The 19,545-nt window shown below is 37.2% G+C and overlaps 1 protein-coding gene across 1 annotated transcript in view; it reads left to right on the top strand.

Moving 5' to 3' along the window:
• Efcab13 (EF-hand calcium binding domain 13) overlaps positions 1-19,545 on the top strand; it is a 103,217-nt gene that overhangs the window by 387 nt on the left and 83,285 nt on the right. The window contains 6 exon segments of the mRNA XM_029558072.1: positions 7,627-7,786; positions 10,836-10,902; positions 11,517-11,631; positions 14,648-14,778; positions 15,877-15,959; positions 18,788-18,940. Coding sequence (XP_029413932.1) covers positions 7,627-7,786; positions 10,836-10,902; positions 11,517-11,631; positions 14,648-14,778; positions 15,877-15,959; positions 18,788-18,940 — 709 coding nt within the window.

Genomic DNA, 19,545 nt, shown 5'->3' with positions numbered 1-19,545 from the left:
CCACTCTTTTCAAAATGTTAAATTTATAAAATTATTTTTAAAAATTAAATTTTCATTTACTTATTTTGTGAGTGTGCGATACATGTGTGTATGTGTGTGGGTGCAATGTGCCACAGCATGCATGTGGTAGCCAGAGCACGACTCTTGACAGTCAGTTCTCCTACCCTTGTGGATCCTGGGAATTGTAGTCAGGTCATCAGGCTTGGCAGTAAGCACCTTTACCCACTAAGCTCTCTCACCAGCCTTACAGTTATTCTAAAACTGACAAATGCTTATGTATATTTATGAGTAGTGCAATGTAATATTTTCATCTGTGTACAGGTTATTGAATGATTCAAACTAACATTTCTATCAGCTTGCCAACTCATTTTTTGAATAAGCATGTTGAAATTTTATTCTTTTAGCTTTTTAAATTATTTTATTTTAAAAAATTGTTTATTTTTATGTGTAAGAGTGTTTTGCCTGCATACAAGTAAGTGCACCCCTGTTGTGCAATGCCTGTGGAGGTCAGAAGAGGATGTTGGACCTCGTGGAGCTGGAGTTACAGATAATTGTTAGTTGCCATGTGGGTGCTGGGAACCAAACCCTGGTCCTCTGCAAGAGCAGTCAGTGCCCTTAACTGATGAGCCATCTCTCCAGCCTCCTTGTAACTATTTTGAAATATATAACTATGAATATTTTTATTAGCACATATTACTTGTATGTAGCAATAGATTTTGTGACAATTTCATACATGTACATAATGTGTCCCACTCATAGTCATGCTGTCCATTATGGTCTCATCCCCCTTCCCCTGTCTCTGTTAATCTCCTTCTTCTCAACTAGTCCCTCTTCTACTTTCATTTCTTTCTGTGTGTGACCCCAGAGTTTCATTAAGGTTGTTTTCAGGAGCATGGGTGGGAGTTTGTTTAGGAGCTTATGTACCTTGCCAGTGAAGAAGATCTACATCCCTCCCACCCCATGCCTCCATCAACCTAAGAGAGGGGTTTGACTCCATCAGCCCCCATCCCACTCCTTGAGAATCTGTTGACAGGCCCAATCTCGTAGAGATCTTTGTGCAGATAATCGCAGCTTCTGGGACTTCAAGAATCGCACAGCCATGTCATACCTGGAAGTCCTGCCCCCTTCCTTTGGCTCTTACATTCTTTCTATCCCTTCTGCAGTGTTTCCTGACCTTTGGAGGGGAACACATCAGTGTTCCATTTGTGGTTGAGCATTCAATAATCATTTATTCGCTGTACTTTGATTAGTTATGTCTGTGTAGTCACTGTTGGCCAGAGCAAAAAGAAACTTCTCCGACTAAAGCTGACAGCAGCACTACTCTATGGGCATGAACACAAGTATTTAGAAGGCAATTTGACGGACACATCATGTTTGTTTAGTGAAACAGCAGCAATAGCCTCCCTACTAGGGCCTCTGACTTCTCTAGCCCTGGGCTTTGGACTAGGTGTACAGTTCCAGATGTGAATTCCCTCCTGTGGAGCAGGTATCAAATCTGATCAGAAAGCAGTTAATTATCCCCATTATAGGGTTCCACTGTTGGGTCAGTAAACTTTTGTTTCCTGGCCAGTCAGTGTTGTTGTATACAGAGTCCACAGCTGAGTAAGATGGTTGATGACAATTCTCTCCCAGCAGCCTGCATAGCAGCTTCTGGAGAATACTGTGGGGGCTGGCCAGCAGAGAGGCAGCGTCCAGCTCAAATTCAGCTTGATTTCTCTAGTCCTGAGACCAAGGTGTGTAGTGTTTTCAGCTTACCAACTAGTTCTGGTAGGCGCCCGAGAGCAGTGGCTATTGCCAGCTTTATACAATGCATTATTAAAACCGTAGTCACTGTGCAGTACATCAAATCATTTAAACATTCCTTCAGTTTAACTGACACTCTGTACCCTTTGATCAATATCTTCCCTTCCTCCACCCTTCCTCCTTCCTATCAGCCTCTTTTTTGGTATTCTTTTTGAAAAAGTTCTTTGAAAATTTCATACATGTTTACCTTGTATCTTGGTCATATCCACTCCCATTCCCTCTCTCCAATTGTCCCTGGGCTCCCACAATACATCTCTTTCCAAACTTCATGTCCTGTTTTCTCTTTTTAAATCCACTGAGTCCAGTTAGTACTGCCCATATATGTATGGGTGTACCCACCAGCCAATTTATCTCTCTTTTTAAAAGATTTATTTTTAATTGTGTGTGTGTGTGTGTGTGTGTGTGTATGTGCTTGTGAGTTATAGGCAGTTGTGAGCTGCTCTATGTGGGTGCTGGGAACTGAACTTGGGTCCTCTGCAGTATGGGGTGTGAACAGCTGAGCCGTCGCTCCAGTGCCTATCAGCCTCTTGATAAACTATTTTCTACTATGTTTCTATGAGACCAATGTTTAAAGTTTCTACATATAACCAAGCTTTATGGCTGGCTTATTTAATGTAGCATAGTGCCCTCAGTTCCCTCCATGTTTTTGCATTTTTTTAATTAATTTACTCATTGATGTATACTAAAGTTGATTCTATAACTTATGAGTAGTGATAAAGTGAACATGGAAGTTCAGAAACCTCTCTTCAGTATTTTGATTTTAGTTTTTTTTTGAATTGCTGGATTATATGGCAGTTTGATTTGAGGAACATCCATAATATTTTCCAAATTGGTCATATAATTTATGTAACAACCATTACTATACATTCTCCACATTCAGGTCAATAATGGTTATCTTTTATTTTCTTGTTTATTATTTATTTTACTTTATTTTTTAATGTATGTGAGTATATTCCCTGCATGTATATAAGTACAACTGTGTCATGCAATACCTGAGGAGGCCAGAAGAGGGAGTCAGATTCCCTGGAACTGGAGTTACCAATGGTTGTTAGCTGCCATATGGGTGCTGGGAACCCAACCCAGGTCCTCTGGGAGAACAACAAGTGTTCTTAACTGCTGGGTCACTCTTCAGTCCCATCTTTAATCTTTTTGATAATAGCTATCTGTCATGGTTAGTGTTGTCAACTTGACAGAATCTAGAATCACTTGGGAGTTGGACCTCTGTGCATGCCTGAGGGGGCTTATATTGTTTGTGATAATTGTGGTGGTAAGACCCTCCCAGAAGGCTCTCTCCAGCCTTCTCTCAGAGGACCCAGGTTTGATTCCCAGCACCCACATGGTGACTGACAACCATCTATAACTCCAGTTCCAGGGGATCTGATGGCCTCTTCCGACCTCCGTTGCATGACATGGGTGCACCTACCTACGTGCAGGCATTACATTCGTACACGTAAAACTAAAATAACAAATATTTAGAAATAAAATGGAGAAATCTAGCTGTGCAGTTAGGCAGCGTTCTTTGCGCTCCTCTTCTGACTGTGGATGTAATGTGACCAGCTACCTCAACCTCCTGATGCTGTCACTTCTTGCCTATCATGGACTGTACCTTGAACTGTGAGCTAAAATGAAACCTTTCTTCCTTAAATTGCCTTTTTTGAGGTATTTGATTATAAGCAACAGGAAAAGAAACTAAGACATTATTCTAAGAGGTGTGAGGTAATATCTCATTGTGATTTGATTTTAATTTGTATTTCCCTAATGATTAGAGATGTTGGGTGTTTTCTTACAGAGTGGTTGACCATTTTTCTGTATTCTTTTAAAAACTATCTCTTGGATTCTTTGCCCATTTTTCACCTGTTGTTTTCTTAAAGTGCGTTGTTTGGGTTCCTTGTGTGTTTTGAATATTAAACCCTCATTAGGTATACAGCTTGAAAATATTTTCTCCTACTCTGTTGATTGTCTCTTCACTGTGCAGAATCACTTTTTGCTTTTATTGTCTAGGGAGTGATATAACAATAGCTGCCTAGGCTGGGTTGTTGGAATTTCCCTCTAGGTTTTCTTCCAGTAACTCTGGAATTTCTTTTATTCCTTTTGAGTTGTTTTTTGCATATGGTGAGAGGTAGGGGTCCAATTTCTTTCTTCTGCCTGTGGGCATCCAGTTTTCCCCAGTACCATTTCTTGGAGACGCTGTTATTTTCCCTCATGTAGTTGTAGCACTTTGATTTAAAATCACTTAACTATAAACACTTGAGTTATTTCTGTACTTGTTCTATTGGTTGATTTGTCTGTTTTCACACTGATACTATGTTTTGATTGTAATAGTATTATCATCTGTTTTGAAATCAGATAGCATGACACCTGTAGCTCTGTTCTTTTTGTTTCAGATTGTTTTGGTTATTCAGAGCCCTTTCTGGTGCTAAACAAACTGATGTTGTTTCCATTTCTGTGAAAAATGACATTTTAATTTTCATAGGAATTTCAACTCTGTGGAACAATACTTATTCTTCCAATTTATGAACACATTATGAGCTTATTTCTGTGTTCTGTAGTGTCTTATTAATATTTTATAGTGTTTATTGTTATAATCTAACCGTTCTAACAGGTGTGTAGTGGTATCTTGTTTAACATGCAATTTTCTTGTCTTCCTTGTTTAATGTGGCTTCTTAAAACATCTTTTTCAAGTGCAATTAGATTTATCTAGGTTTAAAGTCCTAGATTTCATCATCTCCCCCATTTACCATGGGAAGCTGATGATGTGAGTGTGGAAGAGTACCTATAAATGAGGAAATTAATACTGGGAAAGTAGGAAATTGAATTAAGGGTCCTAAATAAATCAGAGCTTTCTAGAGAGTGTCTTCTATTCCCATTTCGATTTCTAAGGCTAAAACCTTTCCTTGAAATTTTTCTCTTGCTTCATTTTAGAGTGTATTTGAAGTCCTCTGGTCTACAAAGCAATACTGAATTGTGTTATTAGAAAAGCAATCAAGTCAAAAGTCCCATATAAAAGGGACACAATTCAGAGAAGCTACAGATAAGCATATTATAGGTTGAACTATTGCAGCCATGCTATAGTATTTTTTTTTTGTCATAAACACAGTTTTTTTTCCTAGAACTTAGTCAATACACAGGGGAAAAGGCCTGTTTTTCTGAGTTTCCCTGTTTGCATAGGAGTTAGAGAAAACAGGCACCAGCCTGTTGGATAAACATCTGGGAAGTGGCTGTGTGGAGTGTTTAGGGTTGTTACCCTTCACATTTTGCCTGGAAACAATCGCAGCACTCTCTGTCTTCTCTCCTGTGATTGGTTGTAGTAGTTCTAGTAATCTAAAATACAAATAGTGCTGAGAAAGCATGGTCAGAATTGGCATGTTACAGTTCTGGAAACTGAAGTTTATGAACAATGCAGCTGTAAAGGGAAGAGTTATTGCCAGAAAGTACTGGTGGTGGATTGAATCTGTACTCACGGGAGAGGGATTGCCTGGTGGAAACGTAGGCCCCACCTCTTTAGCACTGAAATTTCTTAGGCATCATGTTTCTTCAGGAGGAATCAAATCTCTCTGCTGTTAGTGCCATCCTTTTCACTGTTCATAAATTAATGTCCTGCACAGATGTTGACACTCTGTCAGAGTGCAGATTTCAGGCCAGATAAAACTGGGCAGAACCTCTGATCTCCTCTATGCACCTTGGACTTGTTCTGCTCTCAACCTCAACTTCACCATCCATCAACTGGGTAACCATCAGTACTTTCTTAATGCAGTCCTCCTGAGAAAAACCGTATGAGATAATGCATGTCAAGAAACTTAAGTATCTGGCATTCTTAACACCGTCTGCGGTTGGTGTTAACTTTTGACTATGCATTTACTTAGCTTGAATGTGCTTGTCTAGACACTGGGAATTTCCCCTTACATCTAAAATAATAACTCAAAATATGGCTGAAGAATCACATTCTTTTAGGCAGTATATACTAAGTAGCATGGGTTCTATGCTACCATAACTAGCTAAAGCAAAAAAAAAAAAAAAAAAGTTGAGTTGACAGGACTAAAATAATCCCTCTTCTTTTTAAATGCTGCTTGTAAATTAAAAAAGGAAATTCAATAATGCAGATAAAGATAATGGTGGGGTGTTTTTTGGTCACAGAAAAGAAATATGAATTAAGATTATATACATTAAGAGGAAAATAAAAAATTAAAAAAAAAGAACTTTAGGTGGATCTCAAGAATTTGTGAGAGGGACAAAATTTAACCTGGGACAGTTTAACAGACAGATGTGTAGGGAAGACGAGATGACAAGGAGTCACACTGGGGTGACGTCGGGGTGTGCCCTGCTTTTCCTCTCCTTTTCCATTGGCACCATCTCCACCTTTGCAGACTCAATTCAAAATTGCCCCTCAATAGAACGAGAACTAATAACTCAATTTAAGAATTAGGGGGAGAAAAGTATCAGCAATCTCCCTTTGAATTTAGTTATTGACTTGAATAAAGTTCTTAACACATGAAGGTAAGCTATAGATACATACAATAAATACAAGATAACATGATCTGTGATGGTTACCTTGGTCAAGTAATAATAATGTTATTAAAATAAAAAAACATGCAATTACCTAAAGATCTGATATTGAACATCTTTTTGGAAAGTTTATTTGTCATCTGTACATCTCTTTTGGCAAAGTTTGTTCAGACATTTTATCCATTAAAAAAATATTTTGTTTATTATTTTTATTTTATGCGTATGAATGTATCATCTGCATGTAAGTGCACCTGTGTCGTGCAGTGCCCACAGAGATCAAAAGAGGCCATTGGATCCCCTGGAACTGGAGTTACAGACAGTTGTTAGTCAACACGTGGATCGAACCCAGGTCCTCTGCAGGAGCAGTCAGTGCTCTTAACTACGGAGCCATCTCTCCAGCCCCATTTTACCCATTTTTAAACTGGCCTTCACATGTGCACCCACAAATGAGTGCACCTGCATGCACACACGTGCACATACATCATTACACACACACACACACACACACACACACACACACGCACACATGAGTTCTTTGTATATTTTAGAATAAAAGTCCTTCATCAGATGTGTTCTTTACAAAGATTTTCTCCTAGTGTCTGACCTATCCTTTTAACCCTCAATCTCTCCCTCTGTCTCTCTGTCTCTGTCTCTCTCCCCCTCCTTTCCTCCCTCCCCCGACCCCGCTTTTTGAGACAGGATCTTACTATGGAAATTTGACTGGCCTGGAACTCACTATGTAGACCAGGCTGGCCTAGAACTCACAGATATCTGCCTACTTCTGCCTCCTGAGAGCTGGGATTAAAGGCATATGTCATCACAACTGGCTTTTAATCTCTCTTTTTTAAAAAATATACTGATTTATTTTAGAATGCATTTATAAGGAGTTTTGAGGTTAGCCCCTCTGGTTTAAAAGCACTGAACTAGAAACACTTGAGCAGCTCCTTACAATCTCTTGATGGGGTCCTTCACAGGGCAGAAGGTTTTAATTTTAACCGAGTCTAGTTTATTAAGTTTTTTCTTTCATGGGCCATATCTTAGGTTTGTATTTAAAAATAATTAACTTTTGTGATAAAATGATTGTCTTGTAAAGCATGATAAACTTCTGCAAATACTCATGAATGCTGACCATTTTGTAGCTGCAGAATGCATTAAGACTTGGTGGTTGAGTATATATATTCATTTAGGATAGTAATGTACTAATGAGTATAACCCTTTTAAAACCAAACTCCCTTTGGTTGAATGGACTGTTTGATCCAGGATGTTATATCTTGTATGTATACAAAAGAACATGCTTGGTTGTAACTCGATTATTTTCAGGCAGAAGAAAGTGTCTCTGTATCAGTTAATGACTCTGATTCTTTTGGAACCAACTTGTCACCAAGAAATACTGAAAGTAAGAACTACATTAAAATTTCTAAAACAACAGAGAAGAAAAATCCACCTGAAATTAAGGGTTTAACCCCAAAATACAAAAAAAGTAAGTTAAAACTCTAAATTTACATTATTAAATTATTCTTTTGCAAGTTTAAGAAAACCAAAAAAGAATGAAGCTTCTAAGTTCTAACAATGTACTGTGCACATATAAGATCATGTATATTTGTGGTCATTCTTTTAGGAACATAGTTTTAACTCTTACACTCTTAAACCTTTTCTTCTCTCACAGCTACATGGCAGTCTAAAAGCTAACACAGGGTTTCAGGTAGATGGAAACAATTGTCCACAGGTATGTAAATTTGTCTTAAAGAGAATTTAAGAAGAAAATGGAAGAGTTCTTCCATTTGGGCTTGGATTTGTAAAGTTAGAGCATTTGAACCCTGTAGTAGTTATTTCTTATTTGTTTTATTGCTTGGATGTCTTTTGTTAGCTATAAAAGAAGTTATAGCATTCTGTAGATATCTAGGACAGTCTTTATTTTTACTATTATAAAGGACAGAAAAAGAAAAAATACTCATTAGAAAGAAGAACTCGTAGGAGAAAACATTGGGATTTGTCTTTTTTTCCAACTAAGCTCTGGTCTTATGGCTTAGTGAAGTTGGAAATTACCAGTATATTATATTTAATTACCTGTATATAAATTTAACTTATATTTAATTATATTTAATTGCCTGTGTATATATTTAATTACCTGTATATTATATTTTAATTGGAGCGGCATTTAAACCAAAGTATCAACCATAAGCTTGTGTCTCCATTTTATTTAATCCAACATTTTTACCACTATTTCTATTTGTTAGATGACAAAAATCAAGGCAATTATCTCTGGAATACAACAATAGAAGTTATCTGGGAAGGAGTAGAAGGCAGTGGAAGTGCCACCCTGTGCTTTCTGTTGTTAGTATTATTCAGAATAGATTAGCACCTTGGCGGACACATGCCCCAAAGAATGGGACACAGTGTAAATTTTTTATTTATAATAAAATAAAATAATCTATTTTCCATAAAATATTGGAGGCAATTCATAATTTAAAAACCCACTTACACTTTAAAAAGATGGAGGATCCAAAACCATGAAGATCAGTGGAAGCTATAAATGATTAAGTCAGAAATAGGAAGACTCAATTTCCTAAGGGTATGTGGGGAGGGGATGGTGGAGAGAAAGCAGTAGTAGGTGCTGAATTGTGATGCATTAATTGGTCATGGAATCATTTTCGGATGTCACTACTAATTTTTCTTTTGTAAGGAAATAGATAATAGTGGAATTGAAGACATTAGAGTGTTTTTTTTAAAAACACTACCACTTTGTAAAATAGATTTTTAAAATCATATATTTTCTCTCTGTCTCTGTTTCCCAATAGAAAACATATTTTAGACTGTGAGTGAAAATAATTAAAAGCCACTTCCTTTGACTCTGGAGGTCTATAGAGGAGAATAATCATAGAACAACTTTAGGGGGGCTAAGAGCAAGGTATTGGGCTAGGAATTTAAGGGGAAGTGTTGAGTTTAATAAGGATATGGTACCAAAATTGCAAGGTATCTAAGGAAAGGAAGTGGAATATATGATGAAAATCTCTCTTCATAATTTTGTGTAGGACTAAATTTGTGTAGAGCTGTGGCAGATACTGGCTAGTTGGTTGTTGTCTTGTGTATTACCTAAGCAGCCCTTGCATAGAAGAGTGCTCTAAAAGTAGCCATTTCTGTAAAGAACTTAAGATTTTGCATACAAGACAGAATATGGTATTACTCTAAACTATGAGTTACAGCCCAGTTGTTCTGAGTCTTTGATAGGAACAAGCTTACAAGATCTGCCATACTAATTCCAATTTGTCTACTTGGTAATATTTTTTTTTTTTTAAATCCCCGATGTCAGGCTACACCCCAAACAGTTAAATTTCAATGTTTAGGAATGGAACACTGGTAGATAAGAGCAGTTTTTGAAGCTCTCCAAATGATTCTAATGTGAAGACAAATTGGGATCTGGTTCATCCCTTAATCATTATATCTGTTGGGTTCTAGAAGCATAAAAATAATTTTAGAGTTTTCCTTAGAACTCAGGTCTATCTTGCATTATCTGAAGTAAAGTATGCAACTTCTAAGAAAATCACTTTGCTTTTTTTCCAATGTGATTTGAGCTAATTGGATTTATCACATTATATAGCTTGTAAGTGTTTTGTGTTATGAAACTTCTTTACTGTCCAATAGTAGTAGAAAATAATAACCCCAATGAGATAATCATTAAGGTCCTCTAATGCCCAGTGTAGTATTAGTTACTTTTCTGTTGCTGTGATAGAAACACTGACCAAAGCAATTTATAGACGGAAGAGTTTATGTGAGCTTACCATTCCAAAGAAGCAAGAGTTCATCATGGTGGGGAGGCATGACAGCAGAGGTGGCCAGAGGAGGAGCGGAAGCTAGGCTCTACATCTTCAAGCAGGCACAGGAAGCAAGTGAGTAACTGGAGACCTGAGATCTGGCAAGGCATAAGAAATCTCTAAGCCTGCCCCCAGTACCATGCTTCATCCAGCTTGGCCACACCTCCTGAGACCTCCTGAAACAGTGCTACCAACTGGGGACAAAATGTACAAATACTTGGAGCCTATGGGGGACATTTTCATTCAAACCGCCACACCCAGATTTTAGTGTTTGGTTTTTTTTTTTTTTTTTTTTGTTTTTGACAGGGTTTTATGTAGCCCTGGTGGCCTAGAACTTGCTATATAGACCAGGCTAGTCTTGAACTTGTGGCAGTCTTCCTGCTTCTGCCTCCTGACAGCTGGGATTACAGCTATGCATGATCAAACATGGCTCCAGATGTTAGCCTTAAAATACTGTTTCTTTCTTGGGGCTGGAGAGATGGCTCAGCAGTTAAGAGCACTGACTGCTCTTGCAGAGGACCCAGGTTTGATTCCCAGCACCCACATGGCAGCTGCTAACTATCCTTAGCTCCAGTTCCAGGGGAATCTGAAGCCCTCTTCTGATCTCTGTGGCATTGCATGACATGGGCGCACTCATATACATGCAGGCAATGTACTCATAGACATAAAATAAAAATAATAAATAAAATATAAAAAACTCTTAAATTTTTTTTAAAGAAATGAATGATTGCAGGTTTAGGAGAGAAACTACACAGATAAACCTGAAATATCTTGAATTCCAGAGGTAAGAAAAACTAAGACTTTTACCAGCAACTGCTTCAGAAGGTCTCTTAATCCTACTGGAAGAGGTTCCCATTATTTTCACTAAGAGGAGAAAATTAGAGAATCAATAGCAATAATACTTGCAAGGAACTGATCTACATGGAACTATATTCACAGAGATCCACCTGTCTACCTCCCAAGTTCTGGGATTAAAGGTGTGTGCCACTACTTCTGACTTAAAGAAGTTTTTGGTGTTTAGGAGACAACTGGAAACTTAAACACTGATTTTATATTTGGTGATACTAAGAAGGGTCTATTAATTTTTAAGGTGTCATATTGATGTTTTAAATGCTTTTGAAAGAAAATATACTTACAGAGATGTGTAATAAAACTGTTAGAGATGAAATAATATGATACTTGGGACTTCAAAATGATAAAAGATGGGACTAGAGATAAAAGGAGTAGATAGGTAGCATTGGTTATTATTAAAACTTTGTGGTGGGTACTTGGAGAGATTATTGTTATACTATTCTGTCTGCTTTTGTACATGCTTGAAAATTTCCACAATTAAAGGTTGAAAGGAAGATAAAGCCAGAGAAACAACTTGGGAGTTATTCTTATTTCTGTGCCATCTAGGTATGAGACATCAGTATCCTTATGTAGAGAAGAAAAATACTCTGAATTTTCAGCATCAAAAAAATTCAGGAGAAAGGAAAGTTTACAAGTACAGCTGTGTACTATAAGAACTGAGGTAAGTCAAGACTTGGAAATTATCCTTTTTGTCCTTAATTCCCAATATCCTTGTTTGTTTCAGCCCAAGGGTTGAAATGTCACTATTTTAGATATTATTTCTCCCTCCTCTTCTTTTCCACTCCCCTATGATTGTTAGTGCTAATTAGCAACTTGATAAAATCTAGAATCACCTAGGAAATGGACTTCTGGGCTTGTGTGTGAGATTAGCTTGATTACACTGAGGTGGGAGGATCTACTGTGGGTGGTACCATTCCTGAGGCAGGATCCGTGGCTGTGGAAGAGTGAAGAAATGGAGCTGGGCAAGCAGGCATGCGCTCATTACTGTCTGTTCCTGATGATGCCTGTGAGTAGCTTCCTGCCATGATGAACTGTAACCTGGAACTGCCAGCCCAAAGAAGCCCTTGATCCCTTAAATTCATTTTTCAGGGCATTTAATCACAGAAATAGAAAAGACACCAAGATCCCCCCGTTTCTCTTTCAGAGTTTGTTGTTTTTTGTTTTCAATAGGCTCTCACTGTGCTGCCCATGCTGTTCCCAAACTCCAGGGTTCAGATGGTTTTCCTGTCTCAGTCTCCTGAGTAGCTGGGACTATAGGTACCTGCCACCATACCTGGTCCCCCTGGTCCCCCCGCCCCCCACTTATTCTTAATGAATCCTTTTAGAAGATTATGAAGTTTTTACTTTACCTCCATTAAACTAGTTTTTTTTAATTTTCTTCTGTTTACTTTTTACTGCATTGTCTATTAGTGTTTCTGATATTTTAGCTATGATCCTAGGTGTTTCTTGGTTTGCATTTTTGCATGGGTTTTCTCATGGCCTTCTCCTCTGTGTCTAGCCCTCATGGTCTTCCTCTTCCTTAGTCTTATAAGCACCCTGTCATTGACTATCTCATCTTGACATCCTTACTCTGCTTACATCTGCAAAGTTTTTTTTCTCTGAATAAAGTCACAGTCACAGGTTCCAGATACTAGGGCATGAAGTGGAACCAACATTTCACTTTATCATATCCTCCATCATGTGTGAAGTGGAACCAACATTTCACTTTATCATATCCTCCATCATGTGTGAAGTGGAACCAACATTTCACTTTATCATATCCTCCATCATATACTTAGGTATATGTTTTCTCTGTCTTGATATTTGTGCTTCCTAAATCTGAGAATGAACACTTTTCTTTAATAGATGGACTTTTGGGGAAATACCGATAGCAACACTGTTTCATATTTTTTACTTGTTTTTGTTTCTCTGTTTCGTTTTTGGCATTTTACTCCCTATCTGCTTTGTAGTTCATTTATTCTCTTGCTAAGTTTAATCTTCAAATTTCCCTACCACTGAGATTTTAATTTCAGTGATTTCTTTATTTCCAAAAGCTTTATCAGTTCTTCAAGTCTGCCTGTCTATCATGTTCTTTGCTCATGTTTCAGAGTTATTTCAAGATTGGTGTCTGACAAGTTAGTGTAGAAAGTCTTTGGGGCATCTAAATCTTGTTTTCTATTTTATGTTTTTCTTCCTTGTGTAAATTTGTGTTCTTGAATGTTTCATATGATTTATTCATTCTTTCAAATATAGTTTATATACATTTGTGAGAATCTTATGATGATTTTCTACTTCAAGATTTTTTTTTTTTTTTTTTGAGACAGGGTTTCACTGTATAGCCTTGACTGGCCTAGAAAGTTCTGTATAGGCCAGCTGGCCTCAACATTTGGGTGACCCTCATGCCTCTGTTTCCCCAGTGCTGGTGAGACAGGCTTGCATCACTGCCTTGCCTTGCTCCCACACACATACACACACTCACACACACACACACATATATATTTAAAAATATTTTATTTATTATTTTTATTTTATGTGTATTCATGTATTGCCTGCATGTAGGTGAGTGCACCCATGTTGTGCAATGCCCACGGAGGACAGAAGGGGCTGTTGGATCCCCTGGAACTGGAGTTATGGGCAGTTGTTAGCGGCCATGTGGGTGCCAGGATTCGAACCTGGGTCTTCTGCAAGAACAGTGTTCTTAACCCCTCTTCAGCCCCCCAAATATATTTTTTTAGAGAGAATTTGTATTTGCCTCTGCTTTGCATATCATAAATGTTACAAATCTGGAACCACTTTAGATGATTTTTGCCAGTTTTTTTGCTTATGTATTTAATGTACAATTGAATTCAATATTTTTATGTGCCTAGAGATGGATTATAATTAATCAGGGGGAGTGGTTTTCTTTCTTTCTTTCTTTCTTTCTTTCTTTCTTTCTTTCTTTCTTTCTTTCTTTCTTTCTTTCTTTCTTTCTTTCTTTCTCTAGCATGGAGTTGAGACAGAGAAAGGCTGTATTCTGCATACTCCTTCAGTGGGAGTAAGTTTTTTTTTTCCTAGCCTGCTCTTTCTGAGAACACTAACTTTTGAATATTTTGCCTTGACACGGGACCTCATTATTGATTTCCATTAATCACCTGCGACTTGAGAGTTTTCTTTTCATAGCCTGCATAATCTTTAAAACTCAAGGCTCTAAGTTCCATGTAAAACCAAAGATACCTATAGTAAGAATCACCATTTTCTAAAGTGGTATTTTTCTGTTTACGTAGATGGTTGCCTCTTTAGAATTTTTTTTACATATGCAATGTTAGGTGGATAATTTACTCAATCATAAAGATAATTTAAAATACAATCATTTATATGATTTGCATAACTATTGGTTCTCCACATTATTTTGCATATATAGTTAGAGCCTGTGTATGTAGCCTGGTCTGATGGCTAAGTCGAGTTCTTAGGTTTGTTCTTTTAGAATTTATTGCTGTAACTGAATAGAATGCTAATTATAAGGTAATTACTTATAAACATAAGAAAAATGGCTTTGAGGAAAATATTATAGTTTATTTAAAAAATTTAGTACATATGAAATGTAATCTAATTACAAAATTCAGCTTTCTGCCAGAAGCCTGGCTAAGTGAGGCTTACTATTCAAGGCGCTAGATTACCAGTGTAATCACAGACACTAACAAGTTTGCTTTTGGCTCTAGACTCCCTCTCCCTCTCGGAAGCCGTCAAAAGAGAAGATGACTCGGAAAGAAAGCACTTTACACAAGCTGTCGAGTCAGTACGGTGGTCGCAAGACTTTGTTACCTCTTTCTACATCTTCCACAGCTACTCGGTACTTAGATCATTGTATTCTGTTCTTTGTATGTTGGGCTCAAACTTTGGGTTTTTCTCTGCAGTTTTGGATCTCTTCCACATACAGAATGCCAATAATTTGTCTAAATGAAAAGACTGTGATCTTAGGAAGGATCAGGCAGCAGCTGGAGCACTGTATGTGGGTCTGGAAGACTTAAATTAAGTCCTAATTGACTTCACATCCTATTTATGTACTTGTAAAATTCACGTTACGTCATGGGCCTCACTTTCTGCTTCTTTTTAAAAAAGATATTTATTATTTTTATTTTATGTGTATGAGTGTATTGCCTGCATGTAAGTGTACCTGAAAAAGCAGTAAGTAGTCTTAACCACTGAGCCATCTCTCCAGCCCCTCACTTTCTACTTCTGTTACAAGAATCTTGTATTATGACCTCTTAAGATTTCTTCCAACACTAATACATAATTTTAGTTGTTTATACTTTATAGTATCAGATGAATCATTTTTTCCAGACATTTTATCTATAGGTGAAAATAGAATCTTGAATTTGGATGTTTAAAGATGTTTTTGAGTTCGTTGTATAATAACTTTCTTTAAAGAATTATTGTGACTTGTATTAATAGTAGGAAAAATTGCCACAGAACCAAAGGATGGTGAATCATGGACACTATTTACTGATTAGGGTAGATTCTGATTTGTGGGGATATATTGTTGGAGAAACAAAATGGGAATTCTGGGATGAAGAATAAAAACTTACCACTTGAAAGTTCTTTAAGAAAGGTTCTTATTGCTGAACTTGGTACATGCCTGTAATCTCGGCACTTGGGAAGTCGAGGCAGGAGGATCATCAGAAGTTTGAGGCCATCCTGGACTACATAGTGAGTCTGATGCAAGCCTGAGCAACTTAGTGAGACCAGGTCTCAAGAACAAACAAACAAACAAACAGCAACCCCCCTCCCCTCAAAACCAAACAAAAATAAATGAAACAAGCAAAAAGACCAAACAAAACAAAATTTCTTATGATTTTAGCCTGTCTATAGGTTTTCTAATCTTTTTAAATGGGTTTTTTAAAAAATATATTTCCTTTGCTGCTTTCTAACATGGCTATTTCTTTGACAGGAGGAAGTCAGCACCTTCTAACCTCTACACGACATTATATGAACAAATACCTGATGGATACTTACAATTCCAAGAATTAAGTGGTAATAAGAGATTACAGAATTAAAAAATATTTTATTTATTATTTTTTATTTTATGTGTATGCATGTATTGCCTGCATGTTTGTAAGTGCACCCGTGTCATGCAATGCCCGAGAACAGAAGAGGCCGTTGGAGTCTCTGGAACTGGAGTTGTTAGCTGCTGTGTGGTGCTGGAGTTCAAACTGGGCCTTCTGCAAGAACAGCCAGTGTTCTTAACTGCTGAGCCATCTCTCTAGCCCCCAGATTCTGGAATTTATTTTCCCTCCCTCCCTCCCTCTCTTTCTTTTAGAGTCTCACTCTGTAGGCAGACTTGATCAGACTTGCCATTCTCTTGACACAGTATTCCCTTTAAGTTTGGCCAGATTTTGTCCGTGTTTTCTTTGGGGTCTGCTCCAAACCTTCATTGCTTTCCTCAAATTCTCAATCCTATCACCTGTTTTTAAAACTCTACTAAAATATAAAAATATTTAGCTAAAATTTGCTTCTGTCAGAGCTGGGGAGGTAGCTTAGTTGGTCAACAGTGCTTGCTGTACAAGCCTGAGAACCTGGGTTTGAGCTCTAGTACTCACTTTAAGAAACCTGGGCATGCTTGCATGCACTTGTAATCTCAGCCCTTGGTAGACAGGCAGATCCCTGCAGTTCGCTGTTCAGTCAGCTTAGTGGAATTGGCAAGCCTGGGGACCCAGGGAGTTCTGTCTTAAAGAGCCAGGTGAATAGCACTTGAAAGTTGACCTCTGGCCTCCACACGCATGTGCATATATACACACTCATGCACATGTGTATACACACACAATTTGCTCATCTGAAGTTTGTGAAAGTAAATATTTTCTTATTTCTTTTTTTAAAGTTCAAGAACATTTAGCGTGAAAACTACCTTAACAGAATTTTCAGTGTACTATGTAGTATTGTTATCTATAGGCATGATATTATATAGAGGATCAGTAAAATTATTATATGTAGCAAATTTTATACCCGTTGATTAATGACTCCCTCCTTTTTCCTCCAGACAACCAGAGTTCTTGCTTCATAAGTTCTTTGCTTCATAAGTTTGACTATTTTGGATACTTAATATAAGTAGAATTGTTTTTCCTGTAACTTCACTCAACACAACATCCTCTGGACACTCCATATTACCAAATATTCTAACATTAGCCATATGATTTAAATGACTAAATGAATAAGATTCTATGAAATGTATTTACCACAATTAAAATTAATTCATCTTTTGATGGACATTCAGTTTTTTCTACATCTAGACAACTGCTAACACAGCTGCCATGCACATAGATATGTTCTTATCTTACTGAGATCCTGATTTCAAATCAGTTTTTTGAGGTGGTCTTATGTGGCCTAGACTGGCCTCAAAGTCACTATGTATTTGAACTTCTGATTGTTCTGCTTCTACCTTCCAAGTGCTGGGATTACAGGTGTGCATCATCAGGCCCAGTTTATCTGATCTCAATTAAAAAAAACCCCTCAGAAGTAAGATTTCTGGATCATGCAGATTTGTTGTTTTCATAGATAGTTAATAAAAGCCATTGGGAAGAATCTTTCTAAACACCTTTCTTTTCCTACCCATAAGCTTAGTTATGAAGACCATTCACATTCTTCCTTTCATATATTTGGTTCTCTTTCATCAGGTTAATCCCTTTCTGTCTCATCTCTATTTAATTTTTTTCCCTGCTTTTGTAGGGGCTATTATTTGCCAGTTTTATATCTATATTTTTTAAAAACATCTTAAGAGTATTTTCATTGATATTCTATTATTTACTTCCCATTTCACTGAAACCTGTCTTCTACCATCAATCCTCCATAAAATCTGTTATTTTTTGTCCTACAAATTTAATAAAACCTACTCTCTTGAAATTTATAACAATAGCAATAACTCAAAGAAATGTGGCCAAAAATATTTAGAACTAGTACAATAATTGCCAGATTTAATTCATCTAACCTTATACACAAAGCTGAATCCAAATTGTTCTACAGTAAGCACAAAACCTCCTGTTATTAATGTCTCTATTATCAGCTTTTCAGTGTTTCTTTTTTTAAATATATTTTTTATTATTTTTATTTTATGTGTTTGAGTGTATTGCCTGCATGTGTGTGAGTGCACCCGTGTCATGCAATGCCGTGGAGGTCAGAAGAGGGCTTTGGATTCCCCTGGAATTCAAAGTTGGAGTTAAGGACAGTTTGTAGCCACCATGTCGGTGCTGGGAATCGAACCCAGGTCCTCTGCAAGAGCAGTCAATGCTCTTAACTGCTGAGCCATCTCTTCAGACCTATCTTTTCATTGTTTCTTTTACTTCCTCCTTCTCTCTTTCCCCTCTCTCTCCTTCCTTTTTTCTTTCCTTTCTCAAGCTGGCCTGGAACTTGTGATAATCCTACCTTAGCTTACCTGGTTATTGGATCATTGCCTGATTTATTGTATTCATTAAACTAAACCAAATTCAATACAATGGACATTGTTTGTGGGAGGAAAATCTATCTTAAATTAGTGCTGGAAAGAAGATAAATGGACAGTCTTGCCTCCTAGAAGCCAAGAATGTTGGCTGAGGCACATACCAGTGCTCTGCCTGCATGGAGAAAGGCTTGAATATTCTCAGGGAAAGTTGTGGAAACCTGCGTGATCCTTGCATGGAATTTGAGACAGTTTTACGTTGCTCTGGGCATACCTACATCAAAAGTTAGATTTGAAAGGGGGCATCTAGTTAAACAAAAATATACTCCTCTTTCATGTTTTAGTGGGCATTATTTTATCTTGTTAAAGTCATAAAGGTAGAGAGGATGGTTGTTCATTTGAATTAGCTACATGTTTTGTTATGTGTACCCAGTGCTTCCTAAAGCCTGCAGAATTTTTAGTAAAATTCGAAATGGTGAGATTTATGTGAGTGATTTGCCAGTGGTTCTTCACACCTTGAAGATTTCAATGAGTCATTCGGAAATGCGACAAGTGCTAAAGACTATGGATATTGATGGGCAGTTTTGTTTTCAGCATTAGTGTGTGTTTTGCAAACATGGATATAGTTATCTGATTAATTACAAATGATAGGAAAACTAAATTTTGAATATTTATAATATATAACTTTTTATCATGTTTTAAAAACATTGTTCATAATAATAATACTAAAAAGTTGGGCCTCAGGTGGACATAATTGGATTGATTCCTAGATTGGAGCGTGATATAGTCTCATCACTAGACCATGCATAGCCTACTTTTATTTTTATTTATTTATTTTTATTTTATGTGTATGAGTGTATTGCCTGCATTTGTGTAAGTGCACCTGTGTCATGCAGTGCCTGAGGAGGTCAAAAGAAGGCGCTAGATTCCCGTGGAACTAGAGTTACAGACGGTTGTCAGGTGCTGTGTGGGAGCTAGGAATGGAACCCAGGTTCTCTGCAAAGAACAGTCAGTGCTCTTAACTGCTAAGCCATCTCTGCAGCCCCACTATTAACATATCTTATTTCTTGTTTTAACTATATTTTGTATTTCTAGTTTAATAATACATTTTTCTTTGATTATGGTTTTGCATTTCAGATCATATTATATTTTTGTGGTTATCAGATAAATAATTTGATGACTTTAGATCCG

The sequence above is a fragment of the Nannospalax galili genome, unplaced genomic scaffold (assembly GCF_000622305.1).
Source record: "Nannospalax galili isolate Female #2095 unplaced genomic scaffold, S.galili_v1.0 scaffold1128, whole genome shotgun sequence".
In the NCBI taxonomy this organism is placed as follows: domain Eukaryota; kingdom Metazoa; phylum Chordata; class Mammalia; order Rodentia; family Spalacidae; genus Nannospalax; species Nannospalax galili.
The sequence above is the reverse complement of the archived record's forward strand: the minus strand, read 5'-3'. Positions and strand labels throughout refer to the sequence as shown.